This window comes from Siphateles boraxobius, unplaced genomic scaffold, assembly GCF_051911475.1.
Source record: "Siphateles boraxobius isolate OS27281-9 unplaced genomic scaffold, OSU_SipBor_1 61, whole genome shotgun sequence".
NCBI lineage: Eukaryota > Metazoa > Chordata > Actinopteri > Cypriniformes > Leuciscidae > Siphateles > Siphateles boraxobius.
In genome coordinates this window covers 11,619,624-11,647,297 of record NW_027509188.1, presented here as the reverse complement: position 1 = coordinate 11,647,297, position 27,674 = coordinate 11,619,624, and the positions used below count along the sequence as shown (strand labels likewise).

The 27,674-nt window shown below is 40.0% G+C and overlaps 1 protein-coding gene across 5 annotated transcripts; it reads left to right on the top strand.

Moving 5' to 3' along the window:
* The first annotated feature begins 8,386 nt into the window (after positions 1-8,386).
* On the top strand, positions 8,387-27,389 carry LOC143718356 (uncharacterized). 5 transcript variants are annotated; one of them, XM_077209452.1, is made up of 3 exons: positions 8,387-8,446; positions 16,741-16,894; positions 26,223-27,389. In XM_077209452.1, exons 2-3 carry the CDS (start codon positions 16,810-16,812, stop codon positions 27,011-27,013), a joined length of 876 nt encoding a protein of 291 aa, XP_077065567.1. In that variant the 5' UTR covers positions 8,387-8,446; positions 16,741-16,809; the 3' UTR covers positions 27,014-27,389. The 5 variants fall into 5 exon arrangements, with proteins under 5 accessions (XP_077065567.1, XP_077065572.1, XP_077065568.1 ...); XM_077209453.1 differs by having other exon boundaries at positions 8,432-8,450; positions 16,763-16,894; XM_077209454.1 differs by lacking the exon at positions 8,387-8,446 and adding an exon at positions 18,823-18,939 and having other exon boundaries at positions 16,780-16,894; positions 26,223-27,153.
* Positions 27,390-27,674: the final 285 nt, after the last annotated feature.

Here is a 27,674-nt window from a genome sequence, read left to right as displayed (position 1 = left end):
AAAACAATTGTGCTGCCCCTCTATTTGCAACGTACCAGCAACAACACACAAATACCAATAATGCCATATAGCCTGCATATAACGCGAAACCAGCAACAACACATAAAGACCAATATGCCATATACATATAACACAAAACCAGCAACAACACACAAAGACCAATATGCCATATAGCCTGCATATAACGCAAAACCAGCAACAACACACAAAGGCCAATATGCCATATACATACAGTATAACGCAAAACCAGCAACAACACACAAAGACCAATATGCCATATACATATAACGCAAAACCAGCAACAACAAACAAAGACCAATAAGCCATAGGCCTACATATAGCGCAAATAGTGCGCAACGCTCGTGTGCCCAAAATGTCAACAATATTAAAGTTTATGTAGGAGGCAAATGCCTGCTGGCATTTTTCTTTAAGCAGTCATTTCTGCAATTTTCCAAATAATCACATTTCACCTCCTCAAATTACTGTTGCAAATCTCTTTACACCACTTTCTTATGTGCGTATACACACACAAATGAAATGTCCGCAAGCACATTATATCATCAGCAGGTTCAGCATCTTAAATAACGACTAAAGAGCAAATGAAGCTTAACTTACATTTCAGAAACACGCACGGCAGGCTTTCATCGCAGCAAAGGTCTTAACTGCATCCTCTATTTCGATTCTCCGTCACATATGAAACAGCCAGCCACCGCTGTCAGCGAGCCGAGCCGCCATATTCAAGCACTGAGGGCGCGCGCGCTGCGCCCATACCTCCGGTTCAGTTTCCCGAGCCCACGAAGTGCGGCGAAAACATTTTCGGTGTAACTGCCAGACGGTTCATCTCGTCTGCGACAATCTTTGCGGCATCCATCTTCATTGAATTTTGATATCAGATAGAGCCGGCCAGAGCACAGCATAATAAGTAGCCATGTGGTTGACTTGGAGGGCGGGGGCAAAAGCGCCGGGTTATTCAGTATGGAAATACACACAGACAATGACACGCCATGCCCTACTGCATGCTAGAATCTCCGAAAACAAGCCGATTTCAACCTCAAAATGTAAGCTTTTAAATATACCAATACTGCTATCTCAAACATGGAGAGGCTTCTTCGTGATTTCAATTAACAGATTCTCCAAAAAATTGAAAATCACCAATTTTGAAAAAAAACTCTTCTTTCTCATTTTGCTCGAAAGTTGTGCTGCCGACTTGTGTCCCTGGTTTCTGTGACGGGTCACATTTTTTAATATAAAATTTTGAATTTTGAAATATGAAATGATAGAATCGATGAAATTATACGTTTAAATATGAAACTAAACAGCCAGTAGGTGGTGTCAAGCCACCGTCTTAACGAGTGAGTTCAATCATTAATTCAGACGATTCGTTCAAATAGGCTACTGATTCGTTCAGTAAGAAAACACCAGGCGCAGCGGTTCTGTGTGATATAATAATATTGTTATAAAAAAGGTAGCTAAAGTTCAAGGATCCAAGTCATGGCAGGGCGACGTGTGTCTGAGCTGCTTAGAGAGGCAGCTGATAGACTTGAAGACACGGAGCTCTGTAAGACATTTGCAATTGTGTATATTCATCATATCTTATATTATGTACTTATAGTTCTAGTTCCATCTCTGTATAGCATCACGAAGATGGATCGTGGATTGGTTTATGTAAATCTATGTGATTATCAGATTTTTTATAGGATCTGTAAAATGTTTTCTGGGTACTTGTATAGATCAAATCTAGTGATCAACGTTTTTTCTTGATAACAATGTTTGTGATTTTGTGCTAATTTGGCTCTATGATATATATATATATATATATATCTCCCTGATATCTTAAGCAAGTATCAACTGCAGATTCCTCTGGCTCTTCATCCACCAACCCATCCGCTTCTTCGTCTCGGTCTGCTGGGGGTGCAGTAGGCAATGTCGATGGTACAGTAATACACACAATCTACAAGTCATAAAGACTGATCATAAAGGCTGAAGTTTCAATGTTATTTGCAGCATACAGTGAACAAAGCAGGACAAGACGACCAGCAAGAAAAAACACACTTTCAGTTCCTACATATACTGTACGCACACATTTTGTTCCCTTGGGCGGAAAGATTCAACTACTTTCCCAAGCAGGGTTGGCAAAGACCAAAGATTGGGTTTGGGTGTCAGGCGTCTAGTCTTTAGAGGTATATCATCTGACAAAACATAATTCAAGCTGCTCATTGCTGAAATATGTGACTTAGATATAGATTATTACCTTTGTGTAATGTGTAAAACAAACACGAAACTAAGTTGACTTTGTCCTTGTCTCACAGGTAAGCAAGACAGTTCAGCGGAGTTTGTGGAGTACATTGTATCTTCCTTTCCACAGCTGAGAGATGGAGGTGGATTTGAATTATTCAAAATTTCCGGGACAACACAGAATCGACATCTCTCTGTCATCCCGTGCCCTAATCAGGGTTACAGCGTCAGATACTTGAAAGACCCAGCTTTTCAAATAAATTATTCTACCATTTACATTCGCCCGCTCCAGAGAAATTTAAAAATGGGGAATGTAAGATTTCATGTACTGTTGTACTTTTGGATGATTTATTGTATTATGTAAGTCAGGGATTGCCAGCTTCGATCCTGAAGGGCCATTGTTCTTCTCCATAGTTTTGCTCCAACTCTAATCAATCCCATCTGAACAAAGGTCTAATCAAGGTCTAGGGGATTATTAGGCGTCTACTTGCAAGCGAGTTTTTATCAGGGATGGAGATAAACTCTGCAGGACAGTGGCTTCTGGAAAGTACAAATGGATGCATAAAAATATGTAGAACGTTGGATCAGTCATGAATCAGTATGACTCCTGTTGTAGTAAGGGTTGCTCTTCATTGGTTCATGATTAGTTCATATATTCACTAATCATGAGTTAATATTGAAGTAACTATTAATTCAGGTATTAGTACATGATTATTCATGACTAGCCCACTCCACCTTTGGCTTTTTATAGAAACAGATAATGGCCCTGTTTAAAGAATCACATTTTGAAGATTATTACCTGATGATATGGAATCCAACAAGACCTAACTGATAATTTATTCTTTTTAAAAGATTTGCCAAACCTTAACAGTGGTATCTAAATCATCCAAGACACCAGTAGCAGGTGAATTATCTGTTAAAACGATTGTTTTTTTAAAATCAGCATTACATGTAGCAATAACAAGTGTTAAATGTAATGAATGTGAGGTCTTATAGGTGCATTATGTAAGATTGATAGCTAGCAGTTAAAGGACAAGTTCGGTATTTTACACTTGAAGCCCTGTTTTAAGATCGTTTCTGATGAAATCGAACGGTTAAGATTGAAATTTGGACACATGCTGCTGTCCCGAGAATTTTCGGTTTCTGTGTTAGCACCCCCCCACCCCCACAATGTTTCAATCAATCAATCATTTATTTATAGAGCACATTTACGACACAACCAAGGTTGACCAAAGTGCTTTACACAGAATAAAAGACACACAGACCTAGCATTTATGAATACAAACAAAAATAGGTAATCAATAAACATTCATTTTCAAACAGAAGGTAGCTATATAGTGTTAAAAGCCAAAGAGAACAAATAAGTCTTAAGCTGAGTTTTAAAAGTGGAGATAGATGGAGCATGCCTAATAGACAGAGGAAGGCTGTTCCACAGCCTCGGTCCAGCAGCGGCAAAGGCGCGGTCACCACGTTTTTTTAATTTTACTTTAGGGACAGTTAGAAGGCCATGGTCAATGGATCTCAGGTTTCTAGAAGGGGTATACGGTACCAAGTGATCAGTTAGGTATTGCGGTGCTAGATTGTTAAAAGCTTTGTAGACGAATAATAAAATTTTGAACTCTATCCTATACTTAACCGGAAGCCAGTGCAGAGACATTAAAATAGGAGTTATGTGATCGAACTTACGCTTCCCTTCAAGCAGTCGAGCAGCTGCGTTTTGAACCATCTGCAGACGGGAGATTGATGCCTGATGAATGCCATAATACAAAGAATTACAGTAGTCAAGCCTAGAAGTAACGAACGCATGAATAGCTATTTCTAAATTACTTCTTGATAGAATGGACTTTACTTTACTGAGAAGGCGCAGTTGATAAAAGCATGACTTAACAACAGCACAAATCTGTTTATCAAATTTTAAACTAGTGTCAAATAGGAAGCCCAGATTCCTGGCACACTTTGTTTTGTACGGGGTAAGAGGGCCAAGATCAAAGTTAAAAACACAGTTTTCATTGGGGCCGAACAACATAAACTCCGATTTGTTTTCATTTAAGTGTAGAAAACTGTTTGACAGCCATGACTTAAGATCATTCAGGCAATCTAACAGCGGCTGAAGAGAAGATTCATTATTGCGTTGCAAGGGAAGGTAAAGTTGGGTATCGTCGGCGTAAAAATGAAACGAGACACCATGTTTTTTAAAAATAGCAGCCAGAGGGAGCAAATATAAAGAAAATAACACAGGCCCAAGGATTGATCCCTGAGGGACACCACAACCAAGCTGCTTATTGGAGGATGAAATCCTCCATGGTAAAGTTGGGAATCGTCGGCGTAAAAATGAAACGAGACACCATGTTTTTTAAAAATAGCAGCCAGAGGGAGCAAATATAAAGAAAATAACACAGGCCCAAGGATTGATCCCTGAGGGACACCACAACCAAGCTGCTTATTGGAGGATGAAATCCAGTTTGCATAGGTGCACTGGAACAATCATTCCTAAAACGCATTAAACTTTAGTTTACAAAGACGTGAAACTCACCGAGTGGTCAGGGGTGTTCACTGATAAGCCCACACAAAAATCGCTGCAAAAGATGCTTTCCAACAGGTTTTATCGTAGTTTTTGTCCAACTCCATTGACTTGACTTGGACAAAAACTCATCACCCACACCTCATCATTTCACCTCCCTTTATATTCGACTCTTCACACACTCATTGTCTGGTCTCGTCTCTACACGACACTCAGACTCTCTCATGCTACTTACCTGAGATCCATCTGCCGATCACCTTCAACCTTCACACAGAAGTACAGTCTTCAGTCAAAAGTGATGACTCATCATGAGTTTTATAACCAAATTTTCTTACTCATGGATTTATTTACTTAGTCAATATTGTGACCAGATTATTTAAAAATAAAACGTCTCAAACTACATTTAATAACTCACTGATGAATTTCAACAGGCCATGCATAATGCACACATACCTATAGCCTATTCTTTTTTGACATCTATTCCCATATCAACGCACTCACTCTACCATTTTGGTTAAGCTACTAGGCTAATCTAGCCTGGCTAACGTCAGACCCAAGTCTCATTGAGACTTGGGTCTGGGAACCACATTTTCATTTTCTCGTATAGAGGCGTGGTTTACGAATGCCCAGAGCCGTTTATTGGGTGCTACGAATGTCTATGAAATGCGCCTGTACGTAGCTCATAGCCAATCGTTTCAATTATACCAGATGACGTATGTAGAGCGACAGAAATTAGGAAGTAAGAAGCAGGAGCGGCGCGTGAGCGTCGAGCAGGAGCGGCGCGTGAGCGTAGAGGAGGAGCGGCGCGTGAGCGGCGAGGAGGAGCGGCGCGTGAGCGTCGAGCAGGAGCGGCGCGTGAGCGTCGAGCAGGAGTGGCGCGTGAGCGTCAAGGAGGAGCGGCGCGTGAGCGTCGAGGAGGAGCGGCGCGTGAGCGTCGAGGAGGAGCGGCGCGTGAGCGTCGAGCAGGAGCGGCGCGTGAGCGTCAAGGAGGAGCGGCGCGTGAGCGTCGAGGAGGAGCGGCGCGTGAGCGTCGAGGAGGAGCGGCGCGTGAGCGTCGAGGAGGAGCGGCGCGTGAGCGTCGAGCAGGAGCGGCGCGTGAGCGTCGAGCAGGAGCGGCGCGTGAGCGTCGAGGAGGAGCGGCGCGTGAGCGTCTAGGAGGAGCGGAGCGTGAGCGTCGAGCAGGAGCGGCGCGTGAGCGTCGAGGAGGAGCGGCGCGTGAGCGTCGAGGAGGAGCGGCGCGTGAGCGTCGAGCGGGAGCGGCGCGTGAGCGTCGAGCGGGAGCGGCGCGTGAGCGTCGAGCGGGAGCGGCGCGTGAGCGTCGAGGAGGAGCGGCGCGCGAGCGTCGAGGAGGCTGCACTTCTCCACGCTCAAATAAATTGAAAGCACACTTTTGATGGACAAAAATAAATATGATTTCACACAAAAAGTGCCCAAAATGCACAGAATAAGCATGTCTAGTGAGTTTTAACAAGAACTTGAGTAGGCAAATAAAAGAAAATAAAGACTCTAAAATATTTATAGAAGATTTAGGCCACCCGGTAAAAACTTTTTATTCAGTTTGGGTGAAAGTTGTGAAAGTTGAAGATGATTAAGAAACGTGTTCAAATAAAGAACATCATCCGAGTTTGGCTTAAAAAACCCTTAACTCTTCAATTGCTGACGAAACGGCAATTTCCAACTGTGCATCAGATACTACTCGCTTGAGGTTGTGAACATTACAAGATCGTCGAACACTCATTACAGAGCAGCCACGTCCTCCGCCAATGTAAAGGTGCTGTGCAATATCTGCATGCGTCGCATGCCTTCGCAACATGTCACAAATTGTCTCGGAATATGCCTCCAAAGACGCCATGTCATCCAGATGACAATATCAAAACAAAAACATCCAGAGAGTATTAGCCTACTTCCAGGTCAACCAAAACATAGGTCAAAAATAGACCCTAATGCGGTTCAGAATGGCTTTTTTATTTTATTATTTTTTATTTTGTTCAATGGTTCAGTATTTTATTTTCAATACCTAAAACAGATGAAAACATGACATTCAAGTGATACAGAAGTGTAAAAATTCATATATCACTTATTTTTCGTTTCCCGTGTGACCTCCAAAATAGAATAATAGATGCACCGATTGATCGGCTGGTGACCGGAATTGGCCGATTTTCATGTGATCGGCCATGAGCGACAGTGTGACATATGCCGATTTTATGCCGGTCAAATGCACTCAGTCAACCTCACAACACCCGCCCCCTGTCGGTGATTGGTTGGAACACTATTTATTTTGGTTATGAGGTGTTGGTGAAGCCATTGTGTTTGTGTGCAGATCTCAGAGCCTAGGCTGCCTACAGAGACGCAGTTTTTGGTCAGCATGCTTATGGGGCGGGCAGCTAGTGGATCGTTAGGAAAAATTAGATGAATGCGATCATTTATGTTTCGGCCTTTTTTGGGCCTGAAATCGCTGATACAACCTTTAAATACACATAAGCACGAGTAAAACAATACATTTGGAGTTTGTAAAATACACTCTGATGTCTGTGGAAGCAGCAATAACAATCTATATTATATAAATATAATTTGCCGACGTGTGTTATTCATATCAAACAAACATAGTGTAAGTAACTATAAAGTTTACTCTATTCTTCTCACAGTTCACCGGCCACTTTCTTACATGTATTTCGGGAGAAACTGATGAATTCACGTGCTGTATATCCGACTGACAGGACAACATGGCGGCGCCCGTTTTTAAACGACCAAACACACTCACACTCCCAAACACATGTATTTGAGAATCGGAATATCAGATAGTTGATGACATGGTAAGCAAGTTTTTGAATATTTTGAATAAAAAGGGAAAAACGAAATAAAAGCGACACATCTGTCATATAGTATTATTGTGGCCTCGGTGTACCTCGTGACGCTTGGAAACATTAAAGGGAACGTTCTAAAATAGTGGTCGCCTTGAAAAAACTCACTCTGGGGGGGTCAGTTAGAATATTTTAAATTTACACGTGAAAGGGTTAAAGAACAAATAGAAAATAAACATTTGTGTGCGCTGTAAAGTGGTTCGAAAAAATGAAATCGGAAATTGTAATCGGCCTAAAAAATTGTAATGGGTGTCTCTATACAAAAATGAATGAACGAAAAAGTAAACAGACCTGATAAGGACTCTATTTTAGTTAATAAATTATGGTCAAAAGTATTTAGATTTATTTCCTATTACAAATTTGATTTTGATATAAAAATTCTTATTTTGTTTAAAATATTTAAGTTTATATATAAAAATTCTTATTTTGTTTAAAATATTTAAGTTTATATATAAATATTTAGTTTAAATATTAAATTAAAATATTTCGGTATATCGTTTTTTAAATCATTTATAAAATGAAGATCAAGGTACTTGACTTAATTCATGATTGAGAATATCACAAATGCTCTGTAGTTTGTATTATAATTGTGATCACTTCACACTTGCTTACATTTAGATATAAGCCAGAAGCTTTTGGAAAAATCTCAGTGGTGTTGAACGCTTTGGAAATCTGTAATTCATACATTAAATCAATCTTATCATTTGAATGTGTTTTCTGTATGTGAATTTCTATTATATTATATTTTGAACGGGACTTTTATTTTGGTGTGGGGACATGACGTCATAAGACTGCGCCTCTCCTGCATCTGTGATTCTGCTGAAGAAAGGTTTGTGTTTTTAATCATCTAAAGTGTTTAAATCATTACAACCTGTTCAAACAATTATATGGAAAATTGTGAAATAAGTTAATTGTTAATGAATATAACATTGTAAGCTATCTAATAGCAGTAATGAACATTGTTTTTTATGAGTAGAGCATAACTAGCACGAATGAACAGTTTGTGTGAGTAAACCGCATCCACACGCCAGTAACAGAAAAGCTGCGTCTCATTTCGCTCATTATATTGCGAATCAGTTCATCATAAACACGCTGTTTGCTCTCTGTCAAGTAATGATAGAGAAAATGATAACGAGGTTTTTTGAAAGTTTTTGTAAACTCAGAGTCAACTGAAACAAATGCTTATCGAGACAGTGCAAAGAGAACAAACACAAGCAATCTTTAATGTCTCTAAGAAATGTTTTAATGGAATGTGCAGTCCATTAAATATAATCTAAGAGTTATTAAATGCCAAATATAAATCATAACAAAATATGAATTTTTCGTATTATCTGTAATTTTATTAATTTTTAACCCTTTAAGGTACGCACCATGAAAAAAGCAAAGGAAAAATTATTTCTTTGCATTTTTTATTCAATTATGATAACAATAACAACAATCAAAACAAAAAAAATTAATTAGACCCTACAGTATTTTAGATACAGTCCTCTACCAAACGGTTGAGACGTCTGTTCATAATAAAAGAACAACATTCAGAACAAGTCATATTAAAGGGTCACTCCGCCCATTTCAACATTAATCTTTATTGAAAGTGGGTTATATATGTAGTCGAAATGTAAAAGAAATTTTGAATTTGGTGCCCTCTTGACCGAGAAAAGACAGAAAATAACTTTAGGGCGCATTTGTAAGACAACAACTCCCACAATGCAACACATTGCACAGCTCCGCAAGCCACTCCCACTAATCCAGAACAGCCCAAACCGAGAAATCACTCTTCCGTCTACAAGGCTAGCTGCCAAAAGAGTTTGAAATTCATTTCACACAAAATGTCTAGTTAGTTGGCTGTGGCGTGCAGGACGAGGGCGAGGGACGTGAGAGGACGGCGCGAGTGATAATGAATGACACCTGTGAGACGCAGCGGTCTCATATCTCTCACGGAGGAGCGGAAGCACAAAAGGAACCGGCCTGATTTTATGTTTTGTTTCTGTTGTGTGTGGCCAGCTGGCTTATACTTTTGTTTTGTATTTGTTTATTTTACTATTAAAATGTTTAAATGTTCGCCGGTTCCCGCCTCCTTCTTCCCACAACAACGAACCCGTTACATTGGCAAACTCATTAGCGAATTACTCCTCGTTTGTATTTCTTTCTATACGGTGAATTATTGCATGATACCTGGTTCAGTCAGAACATATGCGGTACGAAACTAGGATGGTTCACATCACAACACAAACGTCCGTGTGCTCGTCTGATTCAGAGATTTCGTCCAGGAGAAATTGCCATCGTTGAAATTCTCTGCAGCAGACGGACTCTATCTGTGTCCGTAGCGCACAGCGAGAGCACACGCACCAGCAGCCCGCCTCAGCTCGACCCAGTCCGGGCTCCTCGTCCGCCTCCTGTTCCTCCATCAGCCTCAGCTGCTCTTCACTATATTGCGGCTCGTAAAGATAGCCACGAACAGTGGATTCGAGCAGCAGAATTTCAAAATCCTCTACTTCCATATCATGTTTAGTTTCTTCCGTCATTGTCATAACTTCCTATCTCCACAGCGCTTGTTTGCTTAGCTTATAAACAAGATGGCTGATATTGATCTCAGTATCTACAAGTGAAGTCCTACCCACTGATCTGTGATAGGTCTGTTAGCGCATTAGGCACAACCCCCTATGGGCGGGTTTGAAAGGGTGGGAATTTGTGCTTGTAGTCTATACAGAAATCCCCCCCTCTTACACTTCCTCCTACAATGACGTAAAATGACGATTTTTGCGTCATTGTAGGAGGAAGTGAAAAAGGTAATTAGCGTATTTCTCTCGTCTCAGGGGAAAGAGAGAGTGTTGCACGACCATTCAATAGTATGACTGGCTTTCTAACAATGGAAAGCTTAATGCAAATGGGTGGAGTGTCCTTTAAGTGCATTTTCTTGACCAATAAAAAAATCCGATGGCTGCTATTGATGGCTCCAAACACATTGTGTGTGTGCGTGTGTGTGTGTGCGTGCTGGTGCAAAACTTCACCCAAGATTTGATTCGAATTTTTTTTAATGTCAGTTTTAAAGACGATTTAAACAAATACAACAAATATTTTTGGTGGTCATGCAACAGCACAAATTGGTTTTGGTGGTCGTGCAAAAGCACAAATGGGTTTTGACCTGTTGTGCAACTGCACTAATGAACCATTGAATCAAAAGAAGAAAGAAAGAAACAGTCTCGACTAATCAAACCACGAACGACGTGCTAAGTGAGCTGAACTGTATGAAGTTCAGTGAACTTCTGAACTGTATGAATGGCGTTCGTGGTTTGATTAGTCGAGACTGTTTTCCAAAGATGGCTCCTGTCTGTATACACGAAGTAGACTGTCTTTATCTTTATCTTCTTATTAAACGGTCTGTACACTTACACAGTTCTCAATGCTTTGTTTTGCATGTATGGACCCTCATTATGTTACTGTGTTAGTGTAGGGCTATTTTGAGTCTCCTTAGTGGTATAAACTAGCGATTTATTTTTACTTAATAGATGCCCCCATTACTAGCGTTATACGATAAACAGTTTTTAGAGATAAAACTCTTTACATTCGATTATCATGAAAACAAATCTCAGAGAACGGTTGACTAGGTACCAATGTTTTATTAGACCAAAGGTTCATTTTGCGACGGAGTTCTCCTTTAACTCTTCAATTCGCCTTTGGCTAAGACCCGCCCGCCTTAGGTACTGTTGCTACGTCCGACAAACAAACTTAATCTGGGCTCTTGTATCAACATGGCTTATCCTGTGACAGCTCATCCTGCTGAAATTTTATCAAACTTTTATAAAGCAACAAATAAAGTGCCCGATAGAAGTAGGCAAAAGGGGCTGCAATATACGTTCAAAGGCTAATTCACAACATACCTGTGAAACGCAAGGAACAACAATGCATTCAAATAGAGGCAAAAGCATACCGGTCACAGTCAAAAAATGAACCATCGCATATCCTACTAATCGAGACGGAGGCTGGGACTAACAATATCAAGGAGCAACACTGTTCATGCAAAGCTGGGTAGGTCTCTATTCACTTCTATAATCGCTATTACAAATCAAACGGACTATGCGAGTATAACGTTGTATTTATTAGCAGCGTGTGCTAGACGACACTTGTCAGGATTTGACTTCGGTTTGGGAAGGGAAAAAAACGGACACCCCCCTCCAACCTCTCTGGGAAACGTGTATCAGTATTACAAATGCCCCAGGCACAACGTTTAACCAATCTTTTTGATAAAACTACGACGGTAATAGCCTGCCGAGACCAAAAATATGAGACGCCTGTGTTAAAGTCAATGGAGCGCTGTGAAAAAGTGTCGGACCACTGTGGGAGCTCGTTGTTGGCTGCGCTGTGATTGGTCAATCTACATTCTAGGGTGTGGCTTAGCCAAAGGCGAATTGCTGACGAAACGGCAATTTCCAACTGTGCATCAGATACTACTCGCTTGAGGTTGTGAACATTACAAAATCGTCGAACACTCATCACAGAGCAGATGTACAGCCAACCTCAACAAACTACTTGTCTGGCCTTAGAATTCATAATACTGAATTGTTTCGCTTCGGCGTAGCCACGTGAATCACAATTATCCCCACAATGATTATCTGTACAGAGGTAAAGGGAGGGAGGCCTTCACGGGGGAGGGTCTAGTTGACACTTCAGGACTGCGTTGTCGTCGCACCCAGGCGCAGGTCCTTCATCAGATCTAAAGTGTGTGTGTGTGGGTGTCCAGGCGCAGGTCCTTCATCAGATCTGGATACGGCCTGGATCCGGCAGACTGCGGTAAACCTCGGGATAAACAGAGAGACTAATATTAGCGTAGATGCCATTCTTCTTATGATGTAACGAGTACATCAGGATTTAAGGGAAGTGTTCCCGGTTCCGGCTGACCAAATCTATGCAGCCTAACATTGAATTATAGAAGTCTATAATTTATTATGTGTATGCTAGGTCAAAGAGATGTTTTTAGTCTAGCTTTAAACTGACAGAGTGTGTCTGCTTCCCAGCCAATGTTAGGAAGACTGTTCCAGAGTTTTGGTGCTAAATAGGAAAAGGATCTACCGCCAGCAGTCGATTTAGATATTCTAGGTATTATCAACTGGCCAGAGTTTTGAGATCGCAATAGACGTGAAGGACTATAATGCGTTAAGAGCTCGCTCAAGTACTGCGGAGCTAAACCATTTAGTGCTTTGTAAGTAATCAGCAATATTTTAAAATTTATACGATGTTTAATAGGGAGCCAATGCAGTGTTGACAGAACCGGGCTTATATGGTCATACTTCCTGGTTCTGGTAAGAACTCTAGCGGCTGCGTTTTGGACCAGCTGTAGTTTGTTTATTAAGCGTGCAGGGCAACCACCCAGTAGAGCATTACAATAAGCCTTGAGGTCATGAACGCATGAACTAATTGTTCCGCATTTGTCAATCAGAGCATATGGCGTAATTTAGATATATTTTTAAGATGGAAAAATGTGGTTTTACAGATACTAGACACGTGACTTTCAAATGAGAGATTGGTATCAAAAAGCACATCCAGGTTCCTAACCGACGACGAAGACTTAACAGAGCAGCCATCAAGTGTTAAACAGTATTCTAGGTTATTACGTGTGGAAGTTTTTTGTCCAATAATTAGAATCTCTGTTTTTTCAGAATTAAGTAGTAGGAAATTACTTGTCATCCAATTACTAGTCATCAGCTATGCATTCCGTTAATTTTGTGAATTGGTAAGTTTCGTTAGGTTTTGAAGAAATATACAGCTGAGTAATCAGCATAACAGTGAAAGCTAATTCCATGTTTCCTAATGATATCTCCTAATGCTAGCATGTACAGAGTGAACAGCAACGGTCCTAGTACTGAGCCTTGTGGTACGCCATACTGAACTTGTGATCGATAAGACATACACTCACCTAAAGGATTATTAGGCACACCTGTTCAATTTCTCATTAATGCAATTATCTAATCAACCAATCACATGGCATTTGCTTCAATGCATTTAGGGGTGTGGTCCTGGTCAAGACAATCTCCTGAACTCCACACTGAATGTCAGAATGGGAAAGAAAGGTGATTTAAGCAATTTTGAGCGTGGCATGGTTGGTGGTGCAAGACAGGCCGGTCTGAGTATTTCACAATCTGCTCAGTTACTAGGATTTTCACGCACAACCATTTCTAGGCTTTACAAAGAATGGTGTGAAAAGGGAAAAACATCCAGTATGCGGCAGTTCTGTGGGCGAAAATGCCTTGTTGATGCTAGAGGTCAGAGGAGAATGGGCCGACTGATTCAAACTGATAGAAGAGCAACTTTGACTGAAATAACCACTCGTTACAACCGAGGTATGCAGCAAAGCATTTGTGAAGCCACAACACGCACAACCTTGAGGCGGATGGGCTACAACAGCAGAAGACCCCACCGGGTACCACTCATCTCCACTACAAATAGGAAAAAGAGGCTACAATTTGCAAGAGCTCACCAAAATTGGACAGTTGAAGACTGGAACAAAGTTGCCTGGTCTGATGAGTCTCGATTTCTGTTGAGACATTCAGATGGCAGAGTCAGAATTTGGCGTAAACAGAATGAGAACATGGATCCATCATGCCTTGTTACCACTGTGCAGGCTGGTGGTGGTGGTGTAATGGTGTGGTTGATGTTTTCTTGGCACACTTTAGGCCCCTTAGTGCCAATTGGGCATCGTTTAAATTCCACGGCCTACCTGAGCACTGTTTCTGACCATGTCCATCCCTTTATGGCCACCATGTACCCATCCTCTGATGGCTACTTCCAGCAGGATAATGCACCATGTCACAAAGCTCCAATCATTTCAAATTGGTTTCTTTTGTACATGACAATGAGTTCACTGTACTAAAATGGCCCCCACAGTCACCAGGGGCCTCATTTATAAAACTTTGCGTAGGATTTGCGTCAGAAGTGGCGTACGGATGAAACATAGGACGTGCGTACACACAGAAATATTCGGATTTATAAAACCGTGCGCACGCACATCCTACGGATTTTTCCCTTAATAAATCACAATCAATTCTAAATGTAGCGCAGCTTTTGCGGCTTCATGTCACGCCCATAGTTTCCCATAAATAGTCCGTGAAAAGCCCATAAGTTAATATTCATCGATTGCGAAATCATGGCAAACATAGAGAGGAAATCAAAAAAACTTAACCTCACTCAATGTGAAGTAGAAGTTATCGTAGGCGAGGTGGAAAAGAGGAGAAAAATTTTGTTTGGAGGGCACAGTGTGGGCATTACTAATGCCAAAAAGGCACTTGAGTGGCAAAAGGTTGCAGACGCCGTAAATGCTGTAGCCTCACAACCTCGGACTGTGGCCGAAATAAAAAAGAAATGACAAGCTACAGATGTCGGTTATAATCTACTTGGAAATGGGAAATAGTTCAGCGCAAATGTAATTTCTTGCAGCTTTCTGAATGATTGAGACATAGGTCTACGTCATACGTTATTTTATCAAAAATAAAACAAACTAAAGGCATATGCATGAATACCATGATTCCGTAGCTGATGAAGACATTTTTACTATGAAAACAACTTTCCCCAGTGGACAAATAATCTATCTATCTATCTATCTATCTATCTCTCTCCCTAATTATCTCCCTAATTATCTATCTAATTGCATCTATATCTGCTCCGCCTGACGGACACATTGGCGAGAATATCAGTTTTGTACATTATTTCGTTCTGTTTACCATCTTATTTATGAGGATGAATTGTATAACATGCCAATATTATTGCAGAACATATTTCACTTTTCTTTTTGCAAATATGTGTTAATTTGCATTTCTTTTGCAGATCGATTAAACGGGTGTTCGTGTAGGCTGTTAATTGTAAGACTTGCTTTGTGAAGTCTTCGTGTTATTTATGAGAGGCAGTATTGCCATTTATTTTACACAACGGTCTACAGTTTCACACGTTTCTTCCATCTGCCGACGGTGTCGCCATTTCTCATTTCACCCGGTTTTGTGCATACGCCTGGGTCAGAGCTTGCGTGAAGGACCGCACATTTTACGGTCAAGTTTGCTTTTTATAAATACCAATTATTGCGTAGAGAGCGGTGTACGCCTTCTTTTGTGCGTACGCAACGTTTATAAATGAGGCCCTAGATCTCAACCCAATAGAGCTTCGTGCCTTGGATGTGCATCCCACTGCAAGATCAACCCATCAACTGCAAGATGCTATCCTATCAATATGTGCCAACATTTCTAAAGAATGCTTTCAGCACCTTGTTGAATCAATGCCACGTAGAGTTAAGGCAGTTCTGAAGGCGAAAGGGGGTCAAACACAGTATTAGTATGGTGTTCCTAATAATCCTTTAGGTGAGTGTATCTTCATTTATTGCCACAAACTGATAACGGTCAGGTAAGTACTGTTTAAACCATGCTAGTGCAATTCCACTAATGCCAACATAATGTTCGAGTCTATTCAAAAGAATGTTGTGGTCAATAGTATCAAATGCAGCACTAAGATTGAGTAACACTAATAGAGAGATACAACTCCGATCGGATGATAAGAGCAAATCATTTGTGACTCTAATGAGAACGGTCTCAGTGCTATGGTGCGGTCTAAATCCTGACTGGAAATCCTCACAGATATCGTTTCTTTCTAAGAAAGGAACACAGTTGTGAGGATACTGCTTTTCTAATATCTTTGACAGAAATGGCAGATTCGAGATCGGCCAGTAATTGACTTTTGATTACTGAAATTTTGATTACTACAATTGAATTCTGTACGATCAAGTTGCGTTTTTTTTTAACAAGTGGTTTAATCATAGCCAGCTTAAAAGTTTTTGGTACGTATCCTAGAGACAAAGATGAATTAATGATATTAAGAAGAGGATCTATGACCTCTGGAAGCATCTCTTTCAATTGTTTTGTTGGAATAAGGTCTAACATACATGTTGTCGATTTAGATGATTTAACGAGTTTAGAAAATTCTTCCTCTCCTATAGCAATGAATAAATTGAATTTTTCCTGAGCGAGAAACCACAATTGCCCATTTGAGTGTTTATAGCAATCATTTTTTATTTAATATTACATCTTTTTACCCAGAGATTTAGTTTTGAGTGTTTTTCTTTCTGTTAATTATTCTCCTCTTAAACAGGACAGAGTGTCCAATAACACAGAAAACTCCTGGTGAAGCGACTGAGATCCACGTGACACTATTATAAAGATGGCGTTTATTAAAGAGGAGAGTGAAGACGTGAAGATTGAAGAAACATTCAGAGTCAAACATGAAGATACTGAGGAACAAACAGGTTAGTTTCATTCTCAAAATTAAAGTAAAAGAGTAAAATGAATACAGATGTAGCCTAAGCAACTATTGCAGCGGTATGCAACACACATTTATTTATCATAAATAAATGTTTTTGTACAATGCACATGAAACCTAACCATATTCAATATTCAGAGCCTCATAAAATTAAGAGTGAGACTTTTTTTCTTCTTTTTTTTAGTAGGTGAAACGTTCAGTTTATTATAAAGAATGACGTAACAGCCAGTTATAACTTTTGATAACTTTATGTCCTGAACACCAGTACAGTAACAAGTCAAGTCACCTTTATTTATAAAGCACTTTATACAACAGAAATTGTGTCAAAGCAGCTTCACCTTAACCCTCTGGGGTCTGAAGGGGGTAACACACCAATATTATTATGTTTAAAGGAGAACTCCGGCGCAAAATGAACCTTTGGTCTAATAAAATAAGTAAAAAGAAATCGCTAGTTTATACCACTAACAAGGCTCAAAATAGCCCCACACGAACACAGTAACATAATGAGGGTCCCTACATGCAAAACAAAGCATTGAGAACTGTGTAAGTGTACAGACCGTTTAATAAGAAGATAAAGACAGTCCACTTCGTGTATACAGACAGGAGCCATCTTTGGAAAACAGTCTCGACTAATCAGCCCACGAACGACGTGCTAAGTGAGCTGAACTGTATGAAGTTCAGTGAACTTCTGAACTGTATGAATGGCGTTCGTGGTTTACTTATTATATGCCCCCATTACTTGCGTTATACACTAAACAGTTTTTAGAGATAAAACTCTTTACATTCGATTATCATGAAAACAAATCTCAGAGAACGGTTGACTAGGTACCAATGTTTTATTACACCAAAGGTTCATTTTACGCCGGAGTTCTCCTTAAAGGACATTATGAAATTAAGATATTGTCTGTAATATGTTATGATTGTGCTGTAGAATTAAATACAATCATTGCCGAGTCTGCAGTCTGAATACTTTACCTCAGGGCGTCCATTAACTGCATTAATAGAGAATCACTCCTGAAAATCCAAATCATCACAAATTTCATCCACGCAGCTGATTTCTGCAAACAAATTTAAAACTAAATGTGTCTTGCAGCACAGGGTGAAGTCAGTATGTACATTAACGACAATTTGAGACAAATATAATGTAAATGGCACTGCAGGATTTTAAACAAGGTTTGGGCCCTGGAGAAGAAGGGATGCAAATTCATCAGGGAGGAAGAAGTTGACGAAAAAGTGTCAAGACACGAGAACCATGCAAACGATTCCTCTGCCGCTGGGCGTTGTTGGTGTTCCTGCAGATCGGATGTTTCGGCAGAGTCAGCGGTACAAACATCTCTACTATCGACGACTTCTTCGACTGTAGCTGATATTTCACAGTCTGAATAGCATTGAAGGTTGACATGTTCATGTTTGTTCTTCTGGCAGACTGATCTCATGAAATGGCGTATGTATGACACGGCAATTCGTATTTCCATTTTTGGCGTGCTATCAACACGCAAAATCGCTTTTCAGCGTGTTTATCAACGCCGTTGACTTAACGTTACATTACTGCATATATAAATATATGACCTACCCCAACCCCGTCCCTAAACCTACCCGTCACTGGGGTTAATACCATTTATGAGTGTTCCCCTACCATCCTAGGAAAAAAAATATCGCTCCCCAGATGTAGATCTACATTTTGCTTCGTTTCGCTCGGACATTTAACGGCGTGTACATACACGTGGAATCACTCAGACATTTAACGGCGTAGACATAGACGCAAAAGATGACGGTTCGTTTCGGCGTGGACATACACAAGGATAGCTCAAAATGCGTATAGATAACACGCCACTTGACTTGAAAGTGGCGTGTATGTTTACGCAAAGTCATGATGCCATGTTGCTTCTGGTGTCGATTACACTGTACATCAAGCTCAATGATGACTCTACCACAGGACCTTGGAAGATTGAGATTGCTGCTTTCACCACTTGGTTGAGGGCTGGATACCTCCCTGTTTTCATTACCACTCCACCACATTTCTCCCTGTTTGTAAGTGGCCAGACCGGGATCCACATTGTACTTGATGGATGTCCTCACCTCAGTAGACCTCAGGTGTCCCACCACAACCCTCTCCAGATCTTCATGGTAGTAGGTCACCAGCATTCTTGTTTCTGTTACTGGTGGGCTCATCGAAGTTAATAAAAAATGATTTCTTCTTTAGGTTGTTAAACATTCTCTCTGAAAAGTTCCTTCCCAAGCCATAGTTGCAATCAGAATTAAAGCTGCAAGCAGCGATGAAAAGGGCCCTTGCACCCGTGTCGCCGCCACCCGGCGGTTTTAGAAAAACAGTATGGTGGGCAGTAATGATAATAAATATAGGAGGACTATGTCAAAGTATATGTATTTGCCACACTTCCTGCTACCACCAGGTGGTGCTATTGCTATAACCAAATATGAGCATGGTCATGTCTTCAGGACAGGACTCTTATCAAACATGTGAAGTTTGGGGCAGATCGGACATTGTATGCCTGAGTGACTGCAGGCTGTCTGTGGTTGCCTAGCAACATCGGGACTGCAAGCAACATTAACATATAACTTATCTGATGATGCATAAATCACCAAAAGGCTGAAATTGGGTGTACATTTGTCAGGCCGCCAAAGGCACATCCTTCGACGAAAACTCAAGATCTTCGTAATTTAACGTCGCAAAGGCCTTAAAGGAGAACTCCGGTCAATTTTAACATTGAGCTAATTTTTGTGTCAATTTGGAGTGCTGTCAGTACAGAGAACAACGACAAAAATCGGTGTTGCCTACACCGTGTTATCCTCTTTTTAAAATTTGCACCCTGTTGACTTAAACGGGGCAAGTTTTAAACCTGCTTTTGGCCTCTTAACATTCTTGATGTGTCAACTTACAAGTGCACAGCCATGTGAGTGATTTTATTCAGAGTGAACACGGTGAATCTGACTGCAGTAGACGTGAAAGATATGAATAAAAGTGATGTTAATTCAGCCAGCTCACATACCTGTATTATCTTCCTGTTTTCGGTCGAAGTCCACAGTAGTCGATTGTCGAGTTCGCGCGCGATCATTGGTAACAAAAGCAACAGTGGAGACTCAGACTGTCAGCTGTCAGCCGATGTGGCAGACGTTGGTGAGCCGGGGTCAGGTCAGTTTGAGTCTTTTTATTAAATGGAATTTGTTTACAGTAAAGAATACACAACAACATTATTTTGGTTTAATAAACCTTATTTAAACTTTCGTTTGGAGTTAAGTGCGCACACTCTTTAACGTTTAGTTTGAGTTTATTCTTACCGTTCCTTTTGTTTGTTTGTTACATCTGAGTCCCGTGAGCTGGTGCACCGTCAAAGGGGGTTCGGGTGGAAACAATCGGACGTATATATATGGTTCCGGCCAATGATCGGGCCACAACCATTCCGGTTTCTGCTCCGGGGGAACTCCAAGGACTATTTTGCTTCCTTTTACTTTGTTTATTTATAAGAAGTAAATTTATTAAGTGAAGTTATTTGATAGTATTATTTGAAGTGTTTGTTTATGTATATTTGATGTTTTCATATTCGTTTATTGTGTGTAATGGCCATTACATGTCTGTCTATTCCCCTTTATGTGTTAATTGGTGCTGGACACCAATGTATAAATTTGTTAGTGGTTTCTGTATGACTAATAGTAGTGTTCTGTGAGAGAACAGGTCCTGTAGACCTTAGACCTCTGTAAATGTTTGAGAGGCAAATGCAGTGACTCATCTTTATTTTTTTTTTGTTTATTTTATTTCTTGGTTTGTTTGGTTTACCTCAATTGGGTTAGCATTTGCTTTACCTTGTAACCCCGTTCTGTAGAATAAACCCCTAAACGCTTGCAGTAGTCTGCTGCCTCCGTGTTCTTTTATCCTTCACTGGTCACGTCCATAACAGCCGATGACGGTGCTGTGTGGTGTTCTGAGAATATCAGCTCAAATGGATGGATTTTGTAGTTCATATTGTAGTTTGTAGCTGGCTGAATTAACATCACTTTTATTCATACGTTCATATTGTTCATTATTAGTTTCATAGGTTGATAAACCTAAGACGAAGTCTTTCATATTGCGCTGCTGACAGTGTTTCCGATGCGCGTGCATCGATATTGACTATACTACAAGCTATATACAGCGTGCTGACATAAAAAATCTAGTTGTATTCTAACAATAACTTAGCCTTATTAGCTAGGCTCCTTGCATGTTGTCTAATAACTGGCAGTGCTGTGTTGGACAGATTTATGCAGCAGAGAGAGAGATGCGCGAATGCGCTACGACGCTCTGCAATCAAATACGATTATGATACGATTCATCCTTCTGTCGTTAATCTGCACTACTTTACTATCTAAACTATTTTGATAATCAATTAGTCGGTTTGAGTCATTTTTTAAGACAAAAGTAAAAAAATATTTGATTCCAGCTTGTTAAATGTGAATTTGTTCTAATGTCTTCTCTCCTCTGTGACAGTAAACTGAATATCTTTGAGTTGTGGACAAAACGAGACATTTGAGGACGTCATCCTCCTGGGCTTTTGGGAAACACTGATCCACATTGTTCTGACATATTATAGACCAAACAACTAATTGATTAATCGAGAAAATATTCAACAGATTCTTCGACTATGAAAATAATCCCAAATCCCTAATAATTATATACAAGTGCATTGCATTGGAAGCCCTGGACATAAGCCTCCCTCTCTATCTCTTTTAAATATTTTTGTTCTCTCGGTTTTGTCATTTAGTTAACTATAGATTTCAACCATATTATTCCTTCTTGAGTCTCTTTAACAAAAACTTAGATTAATGTATCAATTGAATAGTGATTGTGTGACCTATGATGAGGGAACAACCAGTGATACCCTTGGTAGTAGCCTACCATCAAATGATAGCCTATAGCAATGTCATCAGGCAGTGGCCCACCTTACCGGCTGACCACATCGTGGTCCACCAGAATTTATAGTTTACCCACCTCTTTTTTTACCACTACACCTCTGCAAGTAACACATTAACATACATGAAAATTACACTCACCTTTTGGCGAAATTCGCCGTTTTGAAACCAAAATAGGTGACCTGCGTGAATCGTGTAGATTCAATGAGAAAATTTTTGGAGGGGAGGGGAGGGGGGGGGGTATACTATATACTTAGCCATACTATAGTAAAATGTGAGATAGAAATTAATATTTAAGTCATTAAATTCAAGTTCACGTAAACTTTTCCCTCCGCTGCGGCTGTCAGTCATTCTCCATTCAGCGTTCAAACAGCGCGTCGCGTTCGGTTACGAGAGTCAACACGATGAAACTCTCTCCAAGATGATTCAATGTTACTATTATTATACTTGATCTGTAGATAAAGCTCTATGGTTTCGCATAACATGACTATCTTGTTGGACTGTATTGCTGTACCTTAATCATGTTCTTTTCTACCGTGTGTCTACCATGTGTTACTATCATTGTTCTTCACGCGCACAGTAACTGAAATTTAAAACTGTTAAAAGAAAAGGCTCAATAAACTATTGCATAGATAGATACTGTATAATACAATATGCATCGATATGTATTTCCTTTGTGCTTTGAACTTTTCAATGCAGACTCGACGTGCTGCGCGCTGTGACTCCGTGTTGCTTCAAGCGCATCATTCTGCGCTCAGTATGCGCATAAGCGCTTTGTGCCGCACTGTATTGGAGCCTTTCATAATCATATCATAATACTTTTGCACAATGAAAGATTATTAATAGCCTTTTTTTCTGTTCTGTCCTATCCATCATATGTTGCTGCCTCATTAAACAGCTGTGCTATACATTTAAACATTTTCTTAATTGTATAGTAGACTATATAAAATAATTGATCTTTTTGATTTTTATCTTGTTTTTCATTCATGTATTTTACAACAATACAAAGAGCAATGTGTAATGTTTTACCAGATTTAGTGCTACACTTATTGTCTCTTTGTTCCCCACTAAATAATGTTTTTTTCCCTTAATGTTCTGATTTTATACAATTATTGTTTATCTAGACTAAATTTTACTGAGTTATCCACCAATTTTAGTTTATAATATAATTTTTGTCATAGGTTATGATCATATTTTTTTGATTTGTTGTTTTTCTTTATAATGAAGTTGTCTGTATTAAATAGATTGTGTTTAACATACAAAAGAGTGATTTATCAGTTCAACACAGTTATAAAAATTCTACTTGATTTTTTTTTAAAACTGCGTTGGTATCGGATCGGTTTCGGTCGATACTTTTCTGGTAGGCTATATCTAAGTTACCCAGGAGCTCAGTTGACATAGGCTTAGCTTGATGAATTGAGTCGAACACAGCAGGAGAGAACGCAACATTAGCCAGCTAGCTAAAGCTCTGGTGGAAAATTATTAGCTAACGCTACGGAGGCCATAATATTTTTAACTCATGGCTGAAATTAAGTTTCTCCAGCTCTTCCCAGGTTGGCAAAAAATGCATCTCAAAATGCCTCAGATTGATGCTTTAAAATATGGAATATTTAAAATTTTCTTACGGGGAAGCATGCCCCCGGACCCCCCTAGGGGGGTAATATCCTTCTCACCTTTTTCACCCCTGACCTGTTTCCATGCCTGCATTAAGTTCAAATGTAAAGTTTAACTTTTAACACGTGTGCATGTGCAATATTATTCAACCCTCAGCTTCAGTACTTTGTGGAGCATCCTTTAGCTTTTATAACTTCTAACAAATGTTTTCGGTAAGTGCTGACAAGCTTCAACCTCTCGATCTTCACGTGCAAAAGCCTCTTGCTCAGTGATGTTTGATGGATTCTGGCTGCAAAAGATTTTCAGTTGTATTTAAATTGGTGACTGAGAAGGCCACTCCAGGACGTTCCAGGATCTTTTACTCAACCAAGCTTTGGTTGACTTGGAGGTGTGCTTGGGATCATTGTCTTGCTGGAAAGTCCAATGATCACCAAGGTTTAATTTGTCAACAGAAGGCATCATGTTCTTCTTTAAAATGGCTTGGTATTTCTGGGAATCCATGATGCCAGGTACACGATCAAGATTGCCAGTTCCTGCCACAGAAAAACAGCCCGACATCATCAGTGACCCACCTCCATACTTGACCGTGGGGATGGTACTCTTCTGGTCATAAGCTTGGCCTTTCGCATGCCAGACATACCGCGGGTCCAAACAGTTCCAGTTCGGTTTGGTCAGTCCATAGAACTGTCTCCCAAAGCTCTGTAGACTTATCCAAATTCCTCCTGGCATATTCTAGTCAACTTTTGATGATCCTTGTGGTCAAGAGTGGGGTCCAGCCACAAAGTCCTTGTTTATTCAGTGCATGTCTTATAGTTGCCACTGAAGCACTTGTACCAGCCTTCATCAGGTCATCCTGTAGGTGTCTTGCAGTCACACTGTGTTTTTTTCTTAGTTGTCCTGACTAAGTTGGTAATGGCAGTGGTGATGGGGTGGTGATGGCGCAGTGGATAAGACACATGCCTTTGGTGTGAGAGACCCGGGTTCGAATCCACTGTGAGACGCCAATGTGTCCCTGAGCAAGACACTTAACCCCTAGTTGCTCCAGAGGCGTGTGACCTCTGACATATATTGCAATTGTAAGTCGCTTTGGATAAAAGCGTCAGCTAAATGAATAAATGTAAAATGTAAATGTAAATGGTAAGGGTCCTTGATGACATTTTGGGCTTTCTTCCATGGCCAGGCAGGTTTGCTGCTGTTCCATTCTGTTTGCTATTTTAGCAAAATATCCGGTTACACACAAATACTACATCATGTATTTTCTGTGTTGATTTTCTGTATCACTCAACTCATCAATAAGCCATTCAATGCAGAATCTTTAATTGATAAATCCTTAAAATCTTTGGAAGGTTGACTATTTTTGATTGCACCTGTAAATATGGGGAACAGAAGAAGAGACCACTGCAAAATTAGCAGTTTCTTGTTGAGTAAAACGAAACATTTTGATTTATATGGTTTTCCATTCCAGGTTTGGTCTTAAATGTAATATAAGGTGATATTAAAAAGGTCTTAAAAAGTCTTACATTTAACTTGTTTATATTTGTAGACACCCAGATAACAGTGCATTTGCTGAGATCTAACACTTTACTTAATAATGATATAATAGATGGGATGACTAGCAATTATTATCATTAATATAACCGGACAAAACGTCACTACTCTAAGTTAGCTGTAGGGTTGGGTATTGGTTGGGTTTTATCCGATACCAGTACCTACTCTGTATTTTTTAAACCGTTCCGGTGCTTAAACGGTTCTTGAACCGGTACTTAAGAAAACGAAACCGCACACACTTTGTCAAAAAATAATACCCATTTATTTACAGGGCCAAACTGAACACAATATTAACTTAAATATTTAAATATTTATCTGACACTGAGCAGAAATATTTAACACACACAGTATAGCCTCGTATAAAGAAGTGTTGGAACTTTGTTAAAACATTTTGCACACATTGTCACACTCGCTGTTGAATGGCAACGGTGTTTGCTAGCCTACTTGATATGCAAGATTTGCAGTTGGCATTAAAATAGGCCTAATAGACTTACCCGAAGAGGAACGGCTGCTGTTATCATCATCTGTGATGCCAATGCACGCGTTCTATAGAGACACTGGCAGCCTGCTGAACTTGAACTTTCGTCAAGCGTGTGAGAGGTTCTGGTTTCTAATCCGCATTCGTACCGTTTTTTTTCTCATCAAAACCGATTATGCTCATCATGGGTTGTATATCAAGCAGGGACACGTTTGTGTGCATTATATTTTGCGATTTCACCGGAACGAAAAAAACACTTTTCATTAACTAACTAAATTAATGCTGTGCTGGTTATCTGGAGATGTTTTATTTATATGTATTGGAACATTCGTGCCACGAGATGTTTTACAGGGGGCGGTAAAAAAAAGTCAGGCACCGAAATTCGTTCTTATTCGGTCTCGTTACTACCGTTTCCGTCGGAACCGGTTCCCTATTGGCACCGCGTTTCGGTACCCAACCCTAGTTAGCAGTGTATGTAAAACTGAGTATTATTGTCATAACAGTGAATGACAATGTCCCTTAGGGGAAGCATAAACAATGAGAAAAGCAGAGGACCTAATACTGAGCCCTGGGGCACACCATACTTGTGTTTGATGAGACATCTCTTAATATACAAGTAGTAGAAATCTGACAGATAGGACCTAAACAATGTTAATTATTGTCCAGATGCCACTAATAATTATCAATCTATCAGAGGATGAGAGTTTTGATTTCTGTTGCTTGGTGCCATTAAACTGGGGTGAAATTTTATTATTTTTTTTATTTTTTTTAGACCTGATGGTGCTGAAAGAGGAGAGTCAACAACTGAATGAAATTGAAGAGGAAAATCAATTTGAGAAACATCATGATTTAATGACTGGAAAGAAGCTTTTCACATGCCGTCAGTGCGGAAAGTGTTTCAGTCAAAAACAAACCCTTAAAGTCCACATGAGAATTCACACCGGAGAGAAGCCTTACACTTGCACTCAGTGTGGAAAGAGTTTTACACAGAAAATCATCCTTGATTACCACATGAACATTCATTCTGGAGAGAGATCTTTTTTTACCTGCAAACAGTGTGGAAAAAGTTTCACGCAAAAACAAAGCCTTGAAGTCCACATGAGAATCCACACTGGAGAGAAGCCTTACCATTGCAATCAGTGCGGAAAGAGTTTTGCATATAAAAACATTCTTAATTACCACACGAGAATCCACACTGGAGAGAAGCCTTACCATTGCAATCACTGCGGAAAGAGTTTTTCACATAAAAACACTCTTGATAACCACACGAGAATTCACACTGGAAAGAAGCTTTTCACATGTGATCATTGTGAAAAGAGCTTCACAACAGAACTAAACCTTCGGTGTCATGTGAACATTCACACCGGAGAGAAACCGTTCACATGTTATCAGTGTGGAAAGAGTTTCAGACATACCAGTACCCTCACCATCCACATGAGAGTTCACACAGGAGAGAAGCCTCACACCTGCAAACTGTGCGGGAAGCGCTGCTCACACAAAGGAAATCTTACAGCCCACATGAGAAGTCACACAGGAGAGAAGACATTCATGAGTAGAAAATGATTAACATGTAAAGAAACCCACATGAGGATTCCCACAAGGGTTTTATACGTCATCAGTGTGGAAAGGGTTTCACAGTTAAAGTAAACCTTTAAACTTGCATCAGAAAATGGGTGAGATATATGACGACCGTCAAATTGCCTTCGTTTAAGATTTCTTGTAACCATCATTTCAATCCCACATGTAATGCAGCTCAAAGTCACTGAACGTGTTATTGATTGATGATTCAGGCAGAATTCGATTTTCAGTTAAATACTGTATGTTCTGTTTTTGTTTTTTTGTTTCTTTTTGGCACTGTATGACTTAACAATATTTTGTCTGCCTTGTACTTTCTGTGCCATTGCCTGAAATAAAATGAATGTTATTATTATTGTTATTATTATGATGTAAAACTCTGGATGAGTTTTTTTGCATACGTCCTTTTTGAACATGTCTTGACTGTCATACAGTCTGACATTAATGACAACTGAGATCTTACAGTGTGACATGGCTTACAGCGAGGATCATGTTCGTACAGTCTGACCAGCAACAATCGTAAAGGATGATAATAAATCGCAGTGTGCACCCGGCTTTAGGCAATAGCCCTAAATTAAGCTTAACAACAAGCAAGATAGTCTTCTGGCGTTGGCTTAAAATAGCGTCCGGCAGAGTCGGAAATACCCTC

Coding starts and splice junctions, on each gene's coding strand:
- LOC143718356 (XM_077209452.1), top strand. CDS start 16,810: ATGGCGTTTATTAAAGAGGAGAGTGAAGACGTGAAGATTGAAGAAACA. Junction 16,895..26,222: donor AGATACTGAGGAACAAACAG/GTTAGTTTCATT, acceptor TATTTTTTTTAG/ACCTGATGGTGCTGAAAGAG.